This window comes from Mus musculus, chromosome 12, assembly GCF_000001635.26.
Source record: "Mus musculus strain C57BL/6J chromosome 12, GRCm38.p6 C57BL/6J".
NCBI lineage: Eukaryota > Metazoa > Chordata > Mammalia > Rodentia > Muridae > Mus > Mus musculus.
Genome location: NC_000078.6, coordinates 109,006,053 through 109,024,580, shown reverse-complemented (window position 1 = coordinate 109,024,580; position 18,528 = coordinate 109,006,053). Strand labels below are relative to the sequence as shown.

The following is an 18,528-nucleotide window of genomic DNA, read 5'->3' as shown; positions in this document are numbered from 1 at the left end:
ATCCAGCAACGATGGTATCATTCCTCTGAGAGGGCCTGAATGTGTCACGTAACTCACAGCTACAAAACCTGGACTACTGTCCCTGGACGAGTAGCTGTGACACAGGGAACAAGCGTTCTTAGGACTCAAGTCTCAGAACACAGCTTACATTGGTTTTGATTTTTATTTCCTAGAACTTGCTCTCGAGACCAGGCTGGCCTTGAACTCACAGAGATCCACCTGCCTCTGCCTCCCAAGTACCAGTATTAAAGACCCGTGCCACAACCACCCAGCAGAATGCATTTGACTTTTAAAGATGTGCTTTATTTTCTAGGGATCATCCCTGGTATCTCCCAGCCTCCTCTCCTAAACGAGGGGAACCATGCCCTGCACTGTCTTCCACGAGTCCTGCTCTGACATGCTGGGTTTGGTAGGAGCGAGCGAGCGAGCGGGGTCCAGCACAAGGACTCAGGGCACCTCCACTGAATGAGCTCTCACATGGCAGGGCAGGGCATGATGACAAATGCAGGGCTGAGATGCCCACCCAGCCCCTGCTGCCTGGAAGGGAAGCCCAGGCAGCCCACAGGCACTGGTCACAGGGTTATCAGCTCTCTCGGCGCCACCATGTGGCTACAGCAGACACACAGATCTGGGGTCATCCGTTCCGCTGGCTAGCAAATGAGGTGAGGCCAAGCCTCACCCATCCCAGCTGCTTCCCTTGGGGCTCACAACTGGGGTGTCTGCTGGACAGTCCCTGCCTCTGTAAGTTACTAGGGGCAAACGTGGGCAACAAATGATTTGGCCTCTTCACAAGTAGGCTTCTACTGGAGTGACATCAGACCCACCCACCCCCAAGCCCTGAAGAGGAGAGGCCAGCCCTGCAGAGACATGAAGGCAGGACAGGGCCACAGTCTTCCCCTCACAGATGCTTCTAGGAGCGTCTCCAGCTACAAGAGCTGCCTGCTTTCTTGTGTGTCATCCCACGAGACCAGGATCCATGGGCACAGGCCCACAAGGCATCCAGGTCCCACACTGCTGCTGAGATATACCCCCGCTAGGCATGAACCTGGGGAGGGCAGGACATGTCACAGCCCCCAATATCTGCCCCACAAGCTTACCCAACACCCAATGTTCAAGCACAGTTCTGCTTTCTGGTGGGCAGAGGGGTCAGCAAGCAAACTGGCTCTGAGGGTCTTCCCTGCCCCTGTTCATCCCTAAACAGTCCAATCCCACCACCCTTAGACCCCTTCTCCCATGCCCTTTGGGACTGTGTGGCCATGTTAAGATACCTCCGCTCACCCTTCCCCTCTAACTGTCTCCATCAACCGCAGGCCAGGTCGCCAGGCATCAAGAGCTAACTAGGAACACCAGTGACTATAGAGTAAGAAACTGCTCTGGCCACATCTCACCTCTCAGACACATCTCTGCAGGTGGCCTGGATCCTTCTCCCTGGTGAATCCGTGCAGAGCCGGCCAGGTCATAGAGGACAGCAGTTAGTGGTCACCATGTGTGCCCTGGGATATGTGTGGCCTTAAGAGCACATGCCCTGTAGCCTCCTTGGGTTAGGCCAGGGGATGATGAAGGCACCTGGGGCTCTCCCTGTATTTTCTAACTCAGGACAACAGCCTAGAAAGGCATACCTAGGGGCCATCTGCCATGCATGTCAGAACTACCTATACCCTGCACCTTCCAAGTAAACTCTACCAGAACAAAAGGCACACATCTTCTCAGAATGGCTACAAATAGCACAGTTCATTAGGGCACCATAAAAGCAAATGGCTGGGAAACTGGCCGTGTTACAGATGAACCCTGCCAATGAGGCACAGCTGTGGGCAGGAAGCTAGCCTTCGGAGTGCTCCTCACCGCATGGCAGACTTTCCTTCCCGCTGAGACATACCCTGTAGGCTGGGGAGTTTTACGGCAACCTTGATTATTACCTGGGCAGCTGGCACGCCCTACCTCGGGACTGGAGCCAAGGAGGAGAGCCTCCACTGGCAACCCCAGACCCACTGGAAAAGCCTGGCTGTGGGGAAGGTAGACGACAGCTTGTGTCATAGCTGGAGAATTAAGACCGCCTGTGGATAATCAACCTGGACTCCGATGGACTGTTCATGCCGACCAAGGCACAGCCTTGCCTCTTTGAGGCTCTGGCTCTCTCGGATCGAATGGGCTGTTCCAGTGAGGTTCTGGCCATGGCCCAGGTCTCCACTCCCAGATTGTTCCATTTCCCTGATATCAGGCATATGGGCTTCTTCAAGTGTGAGAATGTGACAGTCTATACATGCCAGCTCTAGAGCATGCTTGTAGGGCTTGTCCCTCAGGCCGAGTCAGTCACAGAGCTTTGAGAATGACCATTAAAATGTCTGTAGACATTAGAGAAGCAACAGAACTTTATACTAATAAAGCAAAGGAAAACATAAATCAGAGAAGACAACGTGACTGGATTCCTCTACGGGCCAGGCTTTGGGGTACTTCCCAGACACAATTTTACAGCCAGGAGCAGTGAGAGAGAGGCCAGTCCGGCTGACCAAGTGGCAACTAACTAACACAGCTCACTCACAGGCAGAAAATGAGCAGATAAGTAACGAACGAGTAACAGGCAGCCACGTGGGAGAGGCGTTTGTAAGGGGCATTAGATGCAAAGGTTACCATCTGCAACACCAGCAGCCTCTGAGACAAGACAGCCTCTGAGAAAGCCTGAGCTCCACAGAAGATGGCGAGAGGACGCAGCTCATCGACAGGGAAATGGCTTCGACCTTGCTTATAACAAGAGCAATTTAAGCAAACTTAAATGTCATCCCTTGCCTATTAAATGAGCAAACTCCCAGAGTCTGACAGCACCTCTGTTGGGTGGTGTCAGGGTGTTGGATGCTATAAGCTGCTGGCAGAGATGCACAGACTCAGAGAGGAGGGGCCGGGCAACCCAGGGCAACACTACAGACGTGCGGCACCCTGCAACCCACAACCCACCCCACACCCAACAACTGGTTATAGAGCTGCACGGGCGGGCAGGACACCAAGATGTCAGCATGATGTCAAAGACAGTGAAGAACTGGGAACAGCCCAGCGTACGCCACGGAGAGCACGGAGAGGACTTGGGTACCGCCATGCCTGTTGCAACACCAGGGAGCCTGTCCTGCTAAAGCCAACACCAGGGCCCCATGTTCAGAGCCCCGCTGCAGAGGTAGAGAGGGAATGAGCAGAGGGTGACGGAGAGGGGTGTGCACACGCGTTCAAATCTCCGCACTTGGGAGGTCAAGGCCAGGGGATCTAAGTTCAAAGTCATCCTTAGTCACAAAGCAGCAGACGCTTGAGATCCCATTTAATAAGCGCACAATAGGAATGTAAGCTTAAAATAAAAATCAAGCAGTACATTTCACCAGTAGAGGAAGGGGACAGAATGAGGGAGATGGAGTTACCAGGGTTATTTGGTTATTTCTCTGGGGGCTGGAGAGATGGCTCAGTGGTTAGAACACATATTGCTCTTCCTGAAGATCTAGGCTTCATCCTCAGCATCCACACCCTCCTTGTTAGCATCCACGTCAGCTCGAAACTCCCAGAAAATCCAACACCCCCTTCTGGCCTCCTTGGCCACCTGCACACATGTGACTGGTGGCATACATACATACATACATACATACATACATACATACATCATACATACTCACACACATACGCACATTTAAATAAAAATCCTTTTTAAAAAAGATCTTACTTTGTAGATTTCACTCATGAATAAGGATCACTGATGACAGTTTAGGTTTCATGAACCATGTACAGTCACTGTTGCGGTATGTACTGTGTGTGTGTGTGTGTGTGTGTGTGTGTTTTGTGTGTGTGAGCACGCTCTCAGCAGAGACAGCTCAAGTGCGCGCATATTAGAGTTGATTACAGGCATAAAACCCACATTTAGCCCAGGGGCCATATAAAAGCAGGTCACAGGCCAGATGGGGCTTGTAGGCTCTGGTTGCCAACCCTTTCTCTAAACTCATGGACATATTTTATTAAATTAAATTATACTACAAAATTAACTTAAAAAGCAATTTTTAAAATGTGAAGGCATAATTAAGCAAATCAAATTAACCAAGTATTGATTTGGTAGGTTAACCGCACAAATAGGATTGCTTTTAAGAGAATTTAAAGCACGGTAATTTAATGCCAGCTCCTTAGTTGAATACATGTTATTAATGGAAAATCAGCAATCTGGTGGCAGTCCTGAGTGGATATACATTGTGAACAACAACAACAACAGCAACAAAAACCTTACCAGAAGGTTAGAGCATTTCCCAGCCATCGATTGCTAATACCAAAAAGAAAAATGCCATGGTAAATGCAAATAAAATTTTCCCAGAAAAAAAAAAGTTTAAAATAATCACGCAGTGCAAGAACAAAGCCTGCAAGCTTACACTTGAACTGGGAGTCAGGAGAGATGATGCATTCTGTCTTAACAACAAAAACACTGCTGGCCGGCTGGGAGGTAGGTGGATGGATCTCTAAGATCAAAGCCAGCCTGATGTACAGAGCTGGTCCCAGGACATCCATGGCTACAGAAAAGCCTGTCTCAAAGAACCAACCAACCAAACAATCGATACTGCCCAGCTCTGTCCACTGACAGCAGAGGACACTGAAGGCTACCAGAGAGCTGACTGTGGTCCCTAGACCCAGCGAGGCTCCCGAGAACAGCACTAGTGAGAGTCCAGGACTTTAAGAACTGCCATAGCTGTGGCACACATTTGGGGACAGTTTGTCACACAGTACTGGTGGTATACATGGCACTGCAGAGGAATTCTATTCAGACCATGGAACTATCTCAGCATGGGGGCAGGGGACCACTGCACAACGGTAAGATGAAATGCAGTGCACCAAGCCCAGAAGGGTCCCTTCCACTTGCCTACCATCTAGATGTTTCACTAAAAGCTCTGGACCAAACTCAAAAGGCTGAAGAAACCCAAGCAGTAGCTGGTGGGCTGGGAAGTCCAATGAGCAGCTACAGAAAGCTTGGCAGGACAGTGAAACCATACAGTGGAGCCTCACTATCAGCAAGCATCCTAAGCAAGCCCGCCGTTATGACACAATTGCTATGCCAAAGTAAAAACGAATACAGCCTTAACTATCTCATCAGTGGGCTTCCTGAAGGAGAAAGAAAGGAGAAAGGAGGAGGTCAGTAGATGTGAGCCCTGGGGGCACTCACCCAAGGAACAGCCCATGACACAACAGAAAATGCTCACGTAATCCACAGGAGACAGGAGAAGAACAGCAAAGGAAAGCAAGACAAAATGGGAAGCGGTAAACGGTAGGGCCCAATTTAACCACACGATAATCACTTTGTATATAAATTATTTAAACCACTAACTACAACCTATAACATTGGATTTATTTTGTTTCCCCTGAAGTTCCAGCAAAGCAAGATGTAGTGCCACCACCTGCAGGCCAACTTGCTTAGGAGGCTTGCTTGGATCCAGGAGTCTGAGGCCAGATCCTGTTTCAAGAATAAATAAATGAAAATTAAAAAAAAAAAAAAAGACTCAACGAGCTCATCACCAGAAAGCCACTTTAAATCAAACCAAACAGATAGACTCAAAGTGCTTGGTTGAAAGGCGCACCGTATTAAAGCTAATCAAATGAAAGCCAGCGTGGCTGCGTTAACACTGGGAGGGCCAATGTGGAGAAGAGGAACAGTTAAGAGATGGAGTTGTCAGCTTATCTCACAACCACAACCCAGACACTTGCCGATAGTTCGACTTCCAGAGTGTGCAGAGCAAAGGCGGCCAGCTCTGCCAGGCGGCCAGCTCTGCCAGGCGGCCAGCTCTGCCAGGCGGCCAGGGGAGCCCAGTTAGGCCCAGGGATCTTTCTGACAGGTAAGACAAACCAGGACCAGGTCATTCTTCGTGTTAGGACACTACACAGGCCTGTGACATAAACTACCAGACCTGAACAGGCCAAGCACACTAGCAGCTTCCTACGGGACGGATGGGACCCTGGATGTTCCCACTGACCTGAGGGTGAAAACCTCAGGACCGGGTGGCTTCCTGCTGGGGTTATAAGGCCACACAGGCTCATGGTTTAAGTGCTTATCCCCCCTGCCAGTTGTGTCATTTAGGGAGAGCAGGGGACCTTCAGGAGAGGGGCACCAGGGGCGGGCCTGGCTTCTGGCCTCCCTGTTTCAGGTCTGCTGTGATGGACGTCTCTCCCACTCCCAGTACTACTGAGGCCCTGCCACACCCTCTCCACCATGCCTGAGCCCATCGGCCCTCCTCTGGATTGCTCCTCGTCGTGTGCTTTGATCACAGAGACACAAAACCAACAACTAACAAGTGATGGGGTGATGGGGGTCCTGGAAGGACCGTCCTGCTTTCTCTGGACAAACCAAGCCATTTACAAAGGCAACCCGAGAGAACAGGGCTTATGAGTGAGATGTACAACAAGCTTTGTTATCAACTTTATAAAAATAGCTATGCCCACCAAAGATAATAACCATGTATCACGGGGCGGTAAAGTTGAAAGTCTGTATATAAGTCTTCCGGAAAAGAGGTCCATGAGTGAGGAGGGCAGCTGCTAAGAACTCCTCAGCACAGGGCTGGTAAGGCAGCTCAGCAGCTTACGGTGCCTGCTCCCAAGCCTGATGGATTGCATTCAAGTCCGAGGACCTACATGGTGAGAGGGGAACACTTGACTCCCACAAGTTGCCCTTTCACCTTCACTGTGGCACACAGTGCCACATAGTGCCCGAACACAATAAATAGAGATTAACGTAAAAACAAACAAACTTATAACACAGATTTAGAGTTCCTTCAATTCTACTCCAATGTTCCCTAAGAAGCAGTTTCATAAAGTTTTTGTAGAAACAGAAGAGCAAATCAGAGAACCCCAAATACAGGCACTGGATGCCATCTGATTATTCTCTGGCTTTTGGTTAGTAGAAACTAGGGTATTTTAAAGTTAATACATTCTGAAGGTTTTTATCTGTTAGTCACAGGACATTAGGTCTGACACAGAAATGGGCAAGGAACGGCTATGTAGGAGAATAAAGATCACTCAAGACAAACTGTAATTAGGCTGTGGACCTGCAACATTCCAACCTCCCCACCCACGGCCACCAACGCTTTAATGTGCTAACAGGGTTTGCAGAAGGTTCCTTCATCACAGCTTCTTTGGGGAACGTTTGTTCATGGCAGAACAGAAGAATCCTAGCCCTCAGGCAACTAGTACAGAACTTCAAATAGAAGCAGTGAACTCCAAACCAAGAGAACTGCGAAGGAATCAGATCTGCTCTAAGTCGCCAGCGTCAGCCGCCTTGCTCTAGTCCCATGGGTAACTGTGGAATAAGACAATGATATTTCTCACAGTTCTGCAGTTTGGAAAGCCCAAGATCAAGGCACCAGGAGACACAGTGTGTGTGAGGGTTCTGCACCTTCCTGCCATCGCACCAGGCAGAGGGAGCAGAGGAGACAAACACTGTCTCCACAGGGCAGGAGACATGGAAGAGCAGAGAGGGAGGTCCTGACGAGTCCCCTCTGACGCCACTTGAAAGAACCTCCATCTCCTAACAGTCACCACCCAGAGCTCTAACCTCTCATTTTACATTGCTTTACAATTTACTACTGTGATTTATATCACACATGTTAGCACCTGCATGTGCGAGGCAGAGGACAACTCTGTGGGGCTGGTCCTCCCCCGCCACCTCCATGTGGGTCGGTCTCGGGAGTCAAACTCAGACTGTCAGACTGACATGGCAGGCATCTTTACCCACTGACGTTACCCACTGAGCCGGCCCACTAACCCTGGAGCCATCTGTAAACACATCACTGTTGTCTGAACGTGGAATTCCTCGTAGGCTGTGTGAACACTGGGTCCCCTGATGGAGAGGCCATTAGGGAAGGCTGCAGAACCTTCTGAAGACAGAGACTTGCTAGAGGGAGTGGGTCACTGACAGATGGGCCTGGAGATTCCATGCCTGTTCTACTTCCTGTTCACTGTCTGCTTTCTGACCGCAGATGCAATGTGACCAGCCAGCCCCCCTGCTCAGGCCACCATGTGCTCCCCACTGTAAAGGGTTATCCATCCCCTACTGTGAAGCAGAGGAAAGCCTCCTTAAGTTGCTTCTTCTCAAGTCACAGCAACAAGAAAAATGAGCATGACAATCACCGAAGGGCTCATGCTCTAGAGTGTGAATATGAGAAAACATACATTCAAACCACAGCAATAGCTGCTCCTATAGAAATAACAGAGACAAAAAGAATATGGAAGACCCACCCAATACTGCCAACCAAGCTGACAGAACGGAGTATGTGGCACACAGGGCAGCATGAAACAGACCACGTTAGATGATCAAACAAGTCTCAATCTAAAAGGACTAAAATATGCAATGTACATTCTCTACCCCCAGTGGAATTAAGTTAGAAACGAATAACAAAGGCATTTGGGGAAAACTCTCATGTCCAGGGAATCTAAATACAAACTTTTAAATAATCCACAGGTCAAGAATAAATCAAAAAGGAAATGAGAAAGTATTTCAAACTGAATGAACATAAAACACAATACATCCGCAATGTTCAGCAAAGATGTGATGTCTACAGGGAAATTGGCAGTGCTGATCGAATAGAAGAAAAAAAGTCTCAGGCAATGACCTCAGCTCCAGTGGAAGGGAACTGGAGACAGAAAAGAAAATGAAATTCCACAGTGGGAGGACGAGAGGGGAAAGAGGATAGAAAAGAATTTCCTGTTTCTTCAGAACGCAAAACAAATAACAAAAACCAAGTGAGACCAAAACACGCTGCTTTGAAAGATGACATTTGTAAATCTTCAATGGCCTGCTGAGGGTGGGGTGTCTTACTGGCATCAGGGATGAGTGGGACAGGAAGACGACTCTGGCAATAATTCAGATATAAAATGCCATCAAGACAAATATCCCATCCACATTTCTACCTTGGATGAAATGAGCAGCCATCTTGAGAGAGAAACAACAGTAAGACACACCCACAGAGGAATACAGGTCATAGGTTTAGTGAATACATTCCCAAGCCTTTGCTCGGAGACAACTTCATGCAAAGTGCCTTCACCGGTTAGTTCCAGCAACCATTTACATCAATTAGAACATCTTCTTCAAAAAGCTGATGAAGGGCACCCTTGCCAGCTCACCCCAACAACCACACCCACGCGCAGCAGGTTCCAGGAACCCTGAGACCCACACCCTCGTGGCAGATGCACAGATCATAAAGGGAAGACATGATGACAGCAGGTCTACACCACAAACACGGGTGTGCTAATGTTTGAAAATCAACTGACAAATCTCACCTTGACAGAATTTAAGGAAACGAACGAAAACAACAACAACAACAACAACAAACCCACAATGCAATTAAGTCCATCAAAGCAGGAATGGTATCTAATAAAAGCCAACTACTTGCAACTTAAAAATCTCAGAAAATAAGGGGGGAAAAAAGGCTAATTTCTGAAACTGAACAGCACATCAAGAAAAGGGCCCATTCAGTGGTCCTGCAACAGGGAGGAGAACGCTGCCCTCCCTCTAGGATCCAGGACCCAGGCGAGGCTGGCCACTCTCAGGGCTGCCAGACAACACTGTTAGACATGTCTGAGGCAGGGCCCAGAGCAAGGAAAAATAAGTTATTAGTAGGTAAGTCGATCCATCTAAGCTGGAAAAGAACAAGTAAAGGGACTGGGGCTCCAGGGGACATGATTACCTGTTTTTACAGAGAACGCACCAGAACAGGGGCTGTAGGAGAACGGCACAATCCAAGGCAAATATTCAGAGGCTTATTGTTTCCCTAACAATGAGCAATCACAAACTGAAATTTTGAAAACTAGCTCCAAAGCTTGTTACTCGCTATGACTTACAATCACAGGATCAACATCGTAAATACTCAGGGATAAGCCTGACCGGGAACTAGGAAAAACCACCTGCATTTCTGACGGGTATCAAAGAGTGCTCCTGGGTCAGACAGACATCGCAGGCTCATTCAGTTCCCTTCTCACCCAACTGCACACACAATAGCAAAGTTCAAGTAGACTTTGTCTCGTTCTGTTAGAGTTGGACAAGGTGATTGTAAATCAGATTCGGATGAGATCAAAATCTGAGCAGGTCAGACAGCAAAGAACGAAGCATGTGCCAGCCAGTCCTGAGACTCCTTATGAGGCACACAGAAATTCAGATAGAGAGGTAAGGAGCCCAGAGCACGGAGACAGACCCACACAGGGGCAGCGAGAGGAGCCGCTTACAGGAATACAGATCACCCACAGTTAGAAATACAAAATCCCATCCAACCTTGACCATATACAAACTTAATTCTAATTGAACCCAACTTTAATATAAAGCCGGTAGTGGTGGCACACGCCGGTAGGATTTGCTGAAGGAGGCAGAGGCAGGAGGATCACAAGTTCGAGGCCAGCCTGGGCTACACGTTTTTCTGGGCGTGGTGGCACACGCCTTTAATCCCAGCACTCAGGAGGCAGAGGCAGGCAGATCTCTGAGTTCAAGGCCAGCCTGGTCTACAGAGTGAGTTCCAGGACAGCCAGGGCTACACACAGAGAACCCCTGTCTCAAAAATAAAAAATAAAAAAATAAATAATAAAATAAAGCTGGAACTATAGAACTCACCAAAGTGAACAGAGGGCCACAACAGTTTCTGAAGGTGATGGGCATATTAATTATTCTGACATGGAGATGCATATTAGATGCATGAATACTCTATATAGCTATAATGTAGGTAGCTGACATGGTGGTACATGCCTGTAACCCACGCATTTAGGAGGCAGAGGAAAGGCTGTCAGTTCAAAGCTATTGTAGTCTGCATGGAGATTTCTGGGCCAGCCAGGGCTGCATGGTAAGGCCTTTTTATTTTACACTCATTTTTATACACGTAAAAATATAAATGTATGTATGTCTATATATGTCAAGGTTTGTGAAACTTCCTTCATACTTCAAACATGCGCTGTTTGTGATCAGTCAGCCACGCCTACAAGGCAGTGTGAAGAGGGAGCTAAGAACACAGCAGAAGCTGGAGCAAATAAAAACAGTTCCCAGAGCTGAGGACATGCATCAGTGGGCCCAAGTGGAAGAAAGTCGTAAGGAGGTCCTGAAACAAGAAAGACACTGAGCCACGCTCAGAAGGAAGAGCGGGCAGCTGCTGTAGCAAGGAAAGACACAGGCTCTGTGGACATGCGTGGGACAGCAGAGCCAGCCATTTTAGATGATGTCCACACTACCTTGAAAGGATCAAGGGAGAAGCTATGCTAACTCCACATTATTATATATTATATCACATTGTTATATACAGTATGTGTTACATTATTATGATATATTATTGTATATTGTTATGTGTGGTATTATATTATTGTATTTGGTTACTTATTATGTTTTTTACTGTTATTATTACCATTTTTCATCTTCCTACTAGAAAACGCAGCTTCAGATGGCCTTGAGTACTCAGTCAAGTCCTAGGAAGGCTGCATGCCCCAGTGTGGGGGAATGCCAGGGCCAGAAAGCAGGAGTGGGTGGGTTGGGAAGCAGGAGGAAGGGGGAAGGCAATAGGGGGGAGGGTGATTTTTGGAGGGGAAACCGGGAAAGGGGATAGCATTTGAAATGTAAATAAAGAAAATATCTAATAAAAAAAAGAGAGCGAGAAAGAAAGAAAGACAGGATGAAGGAACTAGAGCCAACATGACTAGTTAACAAATGTAAGAGGAGTCTCAGTTGACTTTCCTGAGTACAGCATTGACCTCACACAAAAAGTCGACAAGAAATAAAGTATGGAGCAATAATCCTCATGGATGTAGAATCCTTAACAATTGCCAACTTGACTCCAGCCACATCTGAGGATGGCGTATCACAGCTGGGTTAGACTCATGACAGAAATCCAAGGGTTACTGTTTTGTTTTTTTTTAATAGACAAGACAACCTATGAACAGAATACAGAAACCCTGTAATGCAGTGAAACCAACTGGAAATCATCCGATATCAACATAACATTTTACAAATTCAAGTGGTGCCCACTCTCGTCTCAGCACTCAGGGTTAGGGGCAGAGGCAGGACATCTTTTGTGAGGTGGAATCTATCCTGGTCTACATACCAGGTTCCAGGACAGTCGGGCTACATAGAGAGACCCTGTCTTGAAAAACAAAATAACAAACAGTGAGCAACTCACTCTCCCAGGAGCCATTGTGACCTGTGTCTGCGAACAGTGATTTCACTCCTGACCCCTCCACTCCAGGGTCTCACATCTCGCCCCCACCCCAACCTCCAACCTCACTATACCATTTTAGCCTGTGTGAGACAAATCACATCCCAAGAGATATCAATACCAATAACTGAACACTAAATGGAGCAAACAATAAGGATGTACCATAATAAAGCTAGACAGATCATGCAGTGTTGAAATGTCTTAATGTACTAGAGTGTAGGGGTCCAGCTAGGAATGGCCTCCACAGGCCATTGAATACTTGAATACTTGGTTATTAAGGAGTGGTGCTACTTGACAAGAGTTAGGAGATATGTTCTTATTGGAGTAAGTGTGGCCTTACTGGAGGAAGTACGTCAGTGGTGGGCTTTGGGGTTTCAAATACTCAAGCAAGGCCCAGAGGCTCACTCTCTTCCTGTGGATCTCTCTGCCTGTGGATCCAGACATAGAACTCTCAGGTTCTTCTTCAACACTCTGCCTGCATGCTGCCATGCCTCTACCATGACAATAGGGGACTAAATCTCTGAAACTGTAAGCCAGCCCCTACTAAATGTCGTCCTTTGTAAGAGTTGCCATGGTCATGGTGTCTCTTCACAGCACGAGAGCACAGACTAAACCACAGGGCTGGCTCTCAGCAAGCTCCACACATGACTCTTCCTTCCTCTGACAGCTTTACCCACCCCTGAAGGAAGTGCCTCACACCTTCACTTCAACAGGTGGGGTGGCTGACACCTCTCTTCTTGGATTTGGGGGTCACTATTAAGTAAGCCATGGCTATGTGGACACAAGCACTGGGGGTGCCACAGAAGACCATGTGAAAACTGAGAGAGCAGCAGGATGACTGGCAGGCAGGTGGCACACAGTGTGCGTACTGTGGGCAGGAGGAGACCGTGTGACATCCTAAGACTCAGAATGGTCAGTTGGTTTCTGAGATTTCCCGTTGGACACTCTGGGCCACGGCTGAGCATGGGTAACTGGTACCTGTAGAGAAAGCCTTAGCTGGGAGATCCCTGTGTCACATATGATATGTCTGGGTGGGTGGCAAGAGCTCACCTGGTACAGAACACAGCTGCCCAGGAGACCTTTGTAACACGGCAGGGTTGAGCTGCCGGATGGAGCGGCTCATGAGACTCACGGAGACCAGAGGCATATGTGAGTTGGCACCGCTGGGGAGAGACTGGGGAAAGAAAGGACAGGCAGCCCGTTTATTACCCCATAAATACATTATAAGGAAAACCTGCAGATTAAACAAGACTGAAGAGACTTATCAACCAAATGTTTAGGTCCTGATTTGAACAGGGCAACTATTTAAGGCAAATTAGGAGGCTATAGGGAAATCTGAACACAGACTGGATATTTGATGGTATTAAGGAATTACTGCTGAAGTCTTAGAGTGGATAATGGTATTATAATAATTTTGAAGTCCTTATCTTAAAAAAAAAAAGTATTTACAAATAAAATGGATGTCTGAGATTTGCTTCTAAATTACCCAGTGGGAGGAGAGGGGATGGAAGGGAAGGGCGGAGGCTATTGGGAAATGGGTGGGATTAGAATAAACCCAGGCTGGCCACGCTCCTAACCACTCAGAAGTGCTGCCGTGCAGGTCGTTAAGTAGCTTCTCTCCTTTAGTGGATATTTAAATTTTTCAGTAATGAAAAGTTTCTTTAACGTGCTCTGCAGGGAGGAATTAACTTCACAAATGTTCATTCTCCTTTTCATCAGCTGGGCCTGAATAATAGGCAGGGTGGGGACGGGGGTAGGTGGAGAAGAGACACAATTAATATCGCGCGCGTGGTACAGCTGCGGCGATGCGCATCTGTCCCGTGCCCACAGGATCCAGCCTTCTGATGCTGGGTGTGCCCAGTGTTGCGTAAGCAAACCTGGAGCTGGGCTGCTCTCCTACCTAGGTGCTGGCCGTTTCTATAGAAACCACCAGAGAGATGCTATTCCAGAGAGCATGGCGCATCTCCACTGGCCTCACAGCTCTTCGCTGCTCTGTGCACACTTGCCCATCAGCATCTGAGAGCTGGCCTATCAAAGAGCCCTCACCGCTCACTTTTAAAATAGGTTCAGCTCATTATAAAGCACCTGCTCTCAAATGTTTCCAAGGAAACAGAGGCCCCAAGACACCCCTCTCTAAATTCATTAGCATTTAACACTCCCTAATGAGGCTTAAAGATGGCGCACGTTAATAACCATATGCCAGGAGGACACCTTCCCCTTCACACCTAGGTGTGACTGATGAGCTGCCTGGGCGGGCTCCCCGGAGACAAGCTGAGAGCACTGAGAGCACTCTAGGATATGTGAGAAGGTCCCAGTATCCAACGCCTCCCTTTGTTTGGCTCTGGGGCACAATCCACAGATAGCTGGGGTGGAGGCCCTGTCCTGACCAGTTCCAACCACTGCTCTGACATTCTTCCCTAACCTTCCTCTGAATAAGCATGTACACCCACATGCATGTGTATATATGCACACGCGCGCGCACACACACACACACACACACACACACACACGCATGCATAGAAACTATGTGGTCTCTAGCCACACAACCCTTTAGTGTATATTCTCTTATTTGTGATATCCTTGCTTGACACTATCCTTAGGCCTAAAATGCCCCTAATGTGACTTGTTACCTGGGAAACTCCTATGCATACCTTAAAACCCCTAAATGTACCTATATGAAATCACTAGCTCACCCCTTTGAGATCTGTCATCTCCATTGCATGGCCTCCAGAGACAACAGGGAGGAACCAGCTTCCTCCCTAGTAGTGACATCTGGGCCTGGTGTAGATGAACCTGCATCCTCTATTTCACGGCCACTCAGCCCTTCTTTGTTTGTAAGCCCCATAAGGAAGAACCTAAACTGATAGGACTCAGGCAGAAGTGTGAGGTGTAGGCCCCATAGGTCTGAGGAAGGAGCTGGCTGCTGACATTGTGAAGGTCTCCGCTGAGTCACATCAAGGACTGGCAAGGACTTTCAGCCCCCTAACCCAGTAGACACCCAGCAGACACCCAGTGGATACCCAGCTGACACAGTGACACCAGCCTCCAGCACTGTCCACCCAGGGTGAGAGGGAGAAAAAAGGTCAGGACATCCCAGTGACCTCCAGCTGCTCCTGCCTACATGGTCGTCCTGGTGTGACCCTCACAGTGCAGCCCAAGGAGCTGTCCCATGAGGGGAGGAACAGATGCAAACAGAAGCCGGGACCCACTCCTGCCATGGCCATGCCTGGGGCCTGAGTAGCTCCTTCCCTGGCATGAGAGTGTCACTGGCCAGGCTTCCGTGTGGAGTGGCAATTTCAGGGCACCGTGGGCGACACCCCACACCACTGACACTGAAGATTCCACCGCAGCCTCTCTCCATGCAGTCTGTGTGCCCACACTTACTTGGCAATAATTAATTCACTTTTGCCTTTTAAAAATTCATCCAAGGTGCAGGAAAACATTGGCCAGAGCCTGTGATTCCCTATGCTGCTCGTGACATTGCCCTGGGTGACCATCCTGTGCTGACTGCACAGATGCAGTCAGGGTGCACCCAGCTGTAGGAACAGATCTATCCCGCTGTTAGCAAACTGAAGACAGCTCGACCACCGTGAGCCAGCTCATGGAGGGCTGGGTCTGCTGTAACCATCTGAGCAAACAACGCCTACTGTGTGCCACACATATTACCCACAATCCTCATGGACATTCCGGGAAGTCAAGGTTAGCACCATCATGTACAGATGAGGACTGTGGCTCAGAGAGGCGGTGTATACTGCTCAGGACCACACAGCCAGCCTGAGGCCTGACTACTGCTGTAACAAATCTGCAGCCTGATACTTGACCTGCCATGCTACACTCCATGATAGTAGCTGCTTCCTGCTGTGACTGTGACCAGATTCCCCCAGAAAAAGCAGCATACTAGCCACTGTGAAATTTCAAACTATGAATCCAGACGATGAGGGAAAGGGACGAAGCAGAAGGGCCAGTGGCACTCCCTAGTCCCACGGCACTGAAGGTCTGCCACTGTCATATGCGAGCCTCTCAGGTGTCCCTAGTCCCACAGTACTGAAGGTCTGCCAGTCATGTGCCAGCCCCTCAGGTGTTCCTGGCCCTGGAAAGCAGCACAGTAGAAGGTGTAGAGGCTCTCCAGGCTGGACAGGAGGATGGGGACATGTCCCAGCTGTCATCAAACTGCAGAGGCCACCAAACCAGGCCCTGACATCCCAGGAACCCCACAGGACAAGCAGATGAGGCCAGGATGCCCTTGACTGGGCTGCAGGTATGTCACCCCGACTCAAGTTCCTCCAACAACCATCACCCCTACTTCTATGACCTCCAGGGAATGGCACCTGGAAAGGAGAGCCTGAGATAAGTTGGTCTGAACTGGGGACAGGGACATCTCTAGGGACAAGCAGACCCTGAACTACACAAGCTGCAAAGGGACAGAGGTAAGAATGAATGGGTCACATCCATTACCCACGGACCCTCCTGTAGCCACATGCCTGAGCATACACAGTGTCGACGAGGGAGACAGAGGTATGTTTATATGATCCACGCAGAGGACATGCAGAGGACAGCAGCAATGGCTTGGGATTCTCTGGATGACGGTAGACCAAGCAGGCTGCAGGGCCTACTTACTGATACCGACTGCACGAGGGCAAGTCGCCCATCATCTCAGTGCTTCCTCTGTCTCCCCTTTCACTGCTCATCCTGTTACCTACATCCTATCTGACACAAGATCCGACTTCTGTATTCGTCTGGCATGCTGGGACTAATAAGCAAAGGGTGGGAGGAGGCGTAAGACGAGGAATTTTATACCTGGACCAGCTGGACCCAGGACACTTAAGGGAAAGAAGGCAGCCTCCCCTGGCCTTAGCCTCTGCCTGCTTCCTCCTGGAACTCTGAACCCAAATACTTCCTTGGCCACTGTACACATCCCTTCTCTCCACACCGGCTCCTCTTCAGATAGAACTAGGCCCACATAAGCCTCACAGTGCCCCAAACAAGCAAGATGATGAATGAGCCAGGCAGCTGCTCTGGAAGGAGGTGAGATACACAGACCTGACACGCATGCATGCATCTGGCCAGCACCCCACCTAGGAGGTTAGATGATAAGCTCAGTGTTGTAATAAAGAAACAGAGAGGAATAAATACACACAACAAAGGACTGGCTAAATACATCACAGCATACTGGATAATTATTCAAAATTATAACATCTAAAAGTCTTTTAACAGTATGGGAAATGCTAATGATGTGATATTAAGCTGGAGAAAACCACATTAAAATGCAAATGCATATGTGCAGAGAGCTGTGGTGGAGGGGCCAGCCACGGTAGAGGGGCCGGCCACAGTGGAGGGGCCAGCTGGAGAACTAATTGGTGCTAGGCATCTTTCTCTTTATACCGCTGGGGTCATCACGATCACCTAGAAGTCACAACTCTCTAGCCCACCCACATCTGTCCCAGTTCTAGGGCATCCATGGGCCCCTAGTGCCTCTCCACTTTAAGTTACAAGGGACCTCAGCATGCCCTCTCTATAGCTCATGGTCCCTTTCATACTAAGTAAGGGAAAGCAGGGAAAGAGACTCAGCTACTGCCAGCCCAGGCGGCATTTCTGCAGGAGAAGGGGAGAGAAGAGAAAATAATGGGTGGACGATCAAAGTTCATTATACTCATGTACAAATGTCACAATGAAACCCGTGTTTTGTATAATAGATGCTAATAATCATGTATGTACATGTACATACACATACATATATATTCTACATAAGAAAAAAAAAAACAGGCACCCTTTGATGGAGCTTACCAGCACATGGGCACTGCTTGGACACTGGAGCCCTCACTGCCCTCTGGCTGGGCATCTGTGTGCAGTGGACAACCTGCACGAGCCCACACTGTCCTGAAGGAGGAGAGCGAGAGGGCTTGGGAGGGGTAGAAGACTAACCCTAAGCCGCCATAGAGGTGTCTGGTCTGGGCACTGTGTGAGTGTACAGCACTGCCACAGGCAGAGGCATTTCCTGCAGCGTCTTTGAGTCTGGTAAACCAGGGGGAGATCATGCGCACAGCAGGGGCTCAGCGAGTGCCCAGTGAGCAGGAGATGGAGATGAAGCACATAATACCTTATTTCAAAAAATAACTCAAAGTTCTGGTTACAAGCCAAGCAGTGTGCTCTAGGCCAGCGCTCACGGTTTCTCATGTGCAGGCACGATGTGACTACAGCCCAGACATGCCACGCCCTCTCAGGAGAGCTATGGACAGGCAGGAGAGAGCACTCAGGTGAAGCTGCACAGGCTGCAGCCACTGTGGAACAGAGCTCTGGACTGCAAACATCTCCTAAAGTCAGAAGATGCAGAGTCTGCGGTGGAGTCCTGGAG

General features: G+C 48.8%; 1 protein-coding gene across 10 annotated transcripts in view; it reads right to left on the bottom strand.

The window, feature by feature from the left end:
* Positions 1-18,528, bottom strand: part of Wdr25 (WD repeat domain 25) — a 134,303-nt gene that overhangs the window by 3,874 nt on the left and 111,901 nt on the right. Inside the window, exons 5-6 of one of the 10 annotated variants that reach the window (XM_006515661.3) lie at positions 13,754-13,901; positions 13,227-13,350 (exon numbers count right to left, since the gene is read on the bottom strand). The exons of 8 other annotated variants lie outside the window; for them this stretch is intronic. In XM_006515661.3, coding sequence (XP_006515724.1) covers positions 13,227-13,350; positions 13,754-13,901 — 272 coding nt within the window. The remainder of the gene's footprint in view (positions 1-13,226; positions 13,351-13,753; positions 13,902-18,528) is intronic. One more of the 10 variants, XM_011244056.3, reaches the window with a different exon arrangement.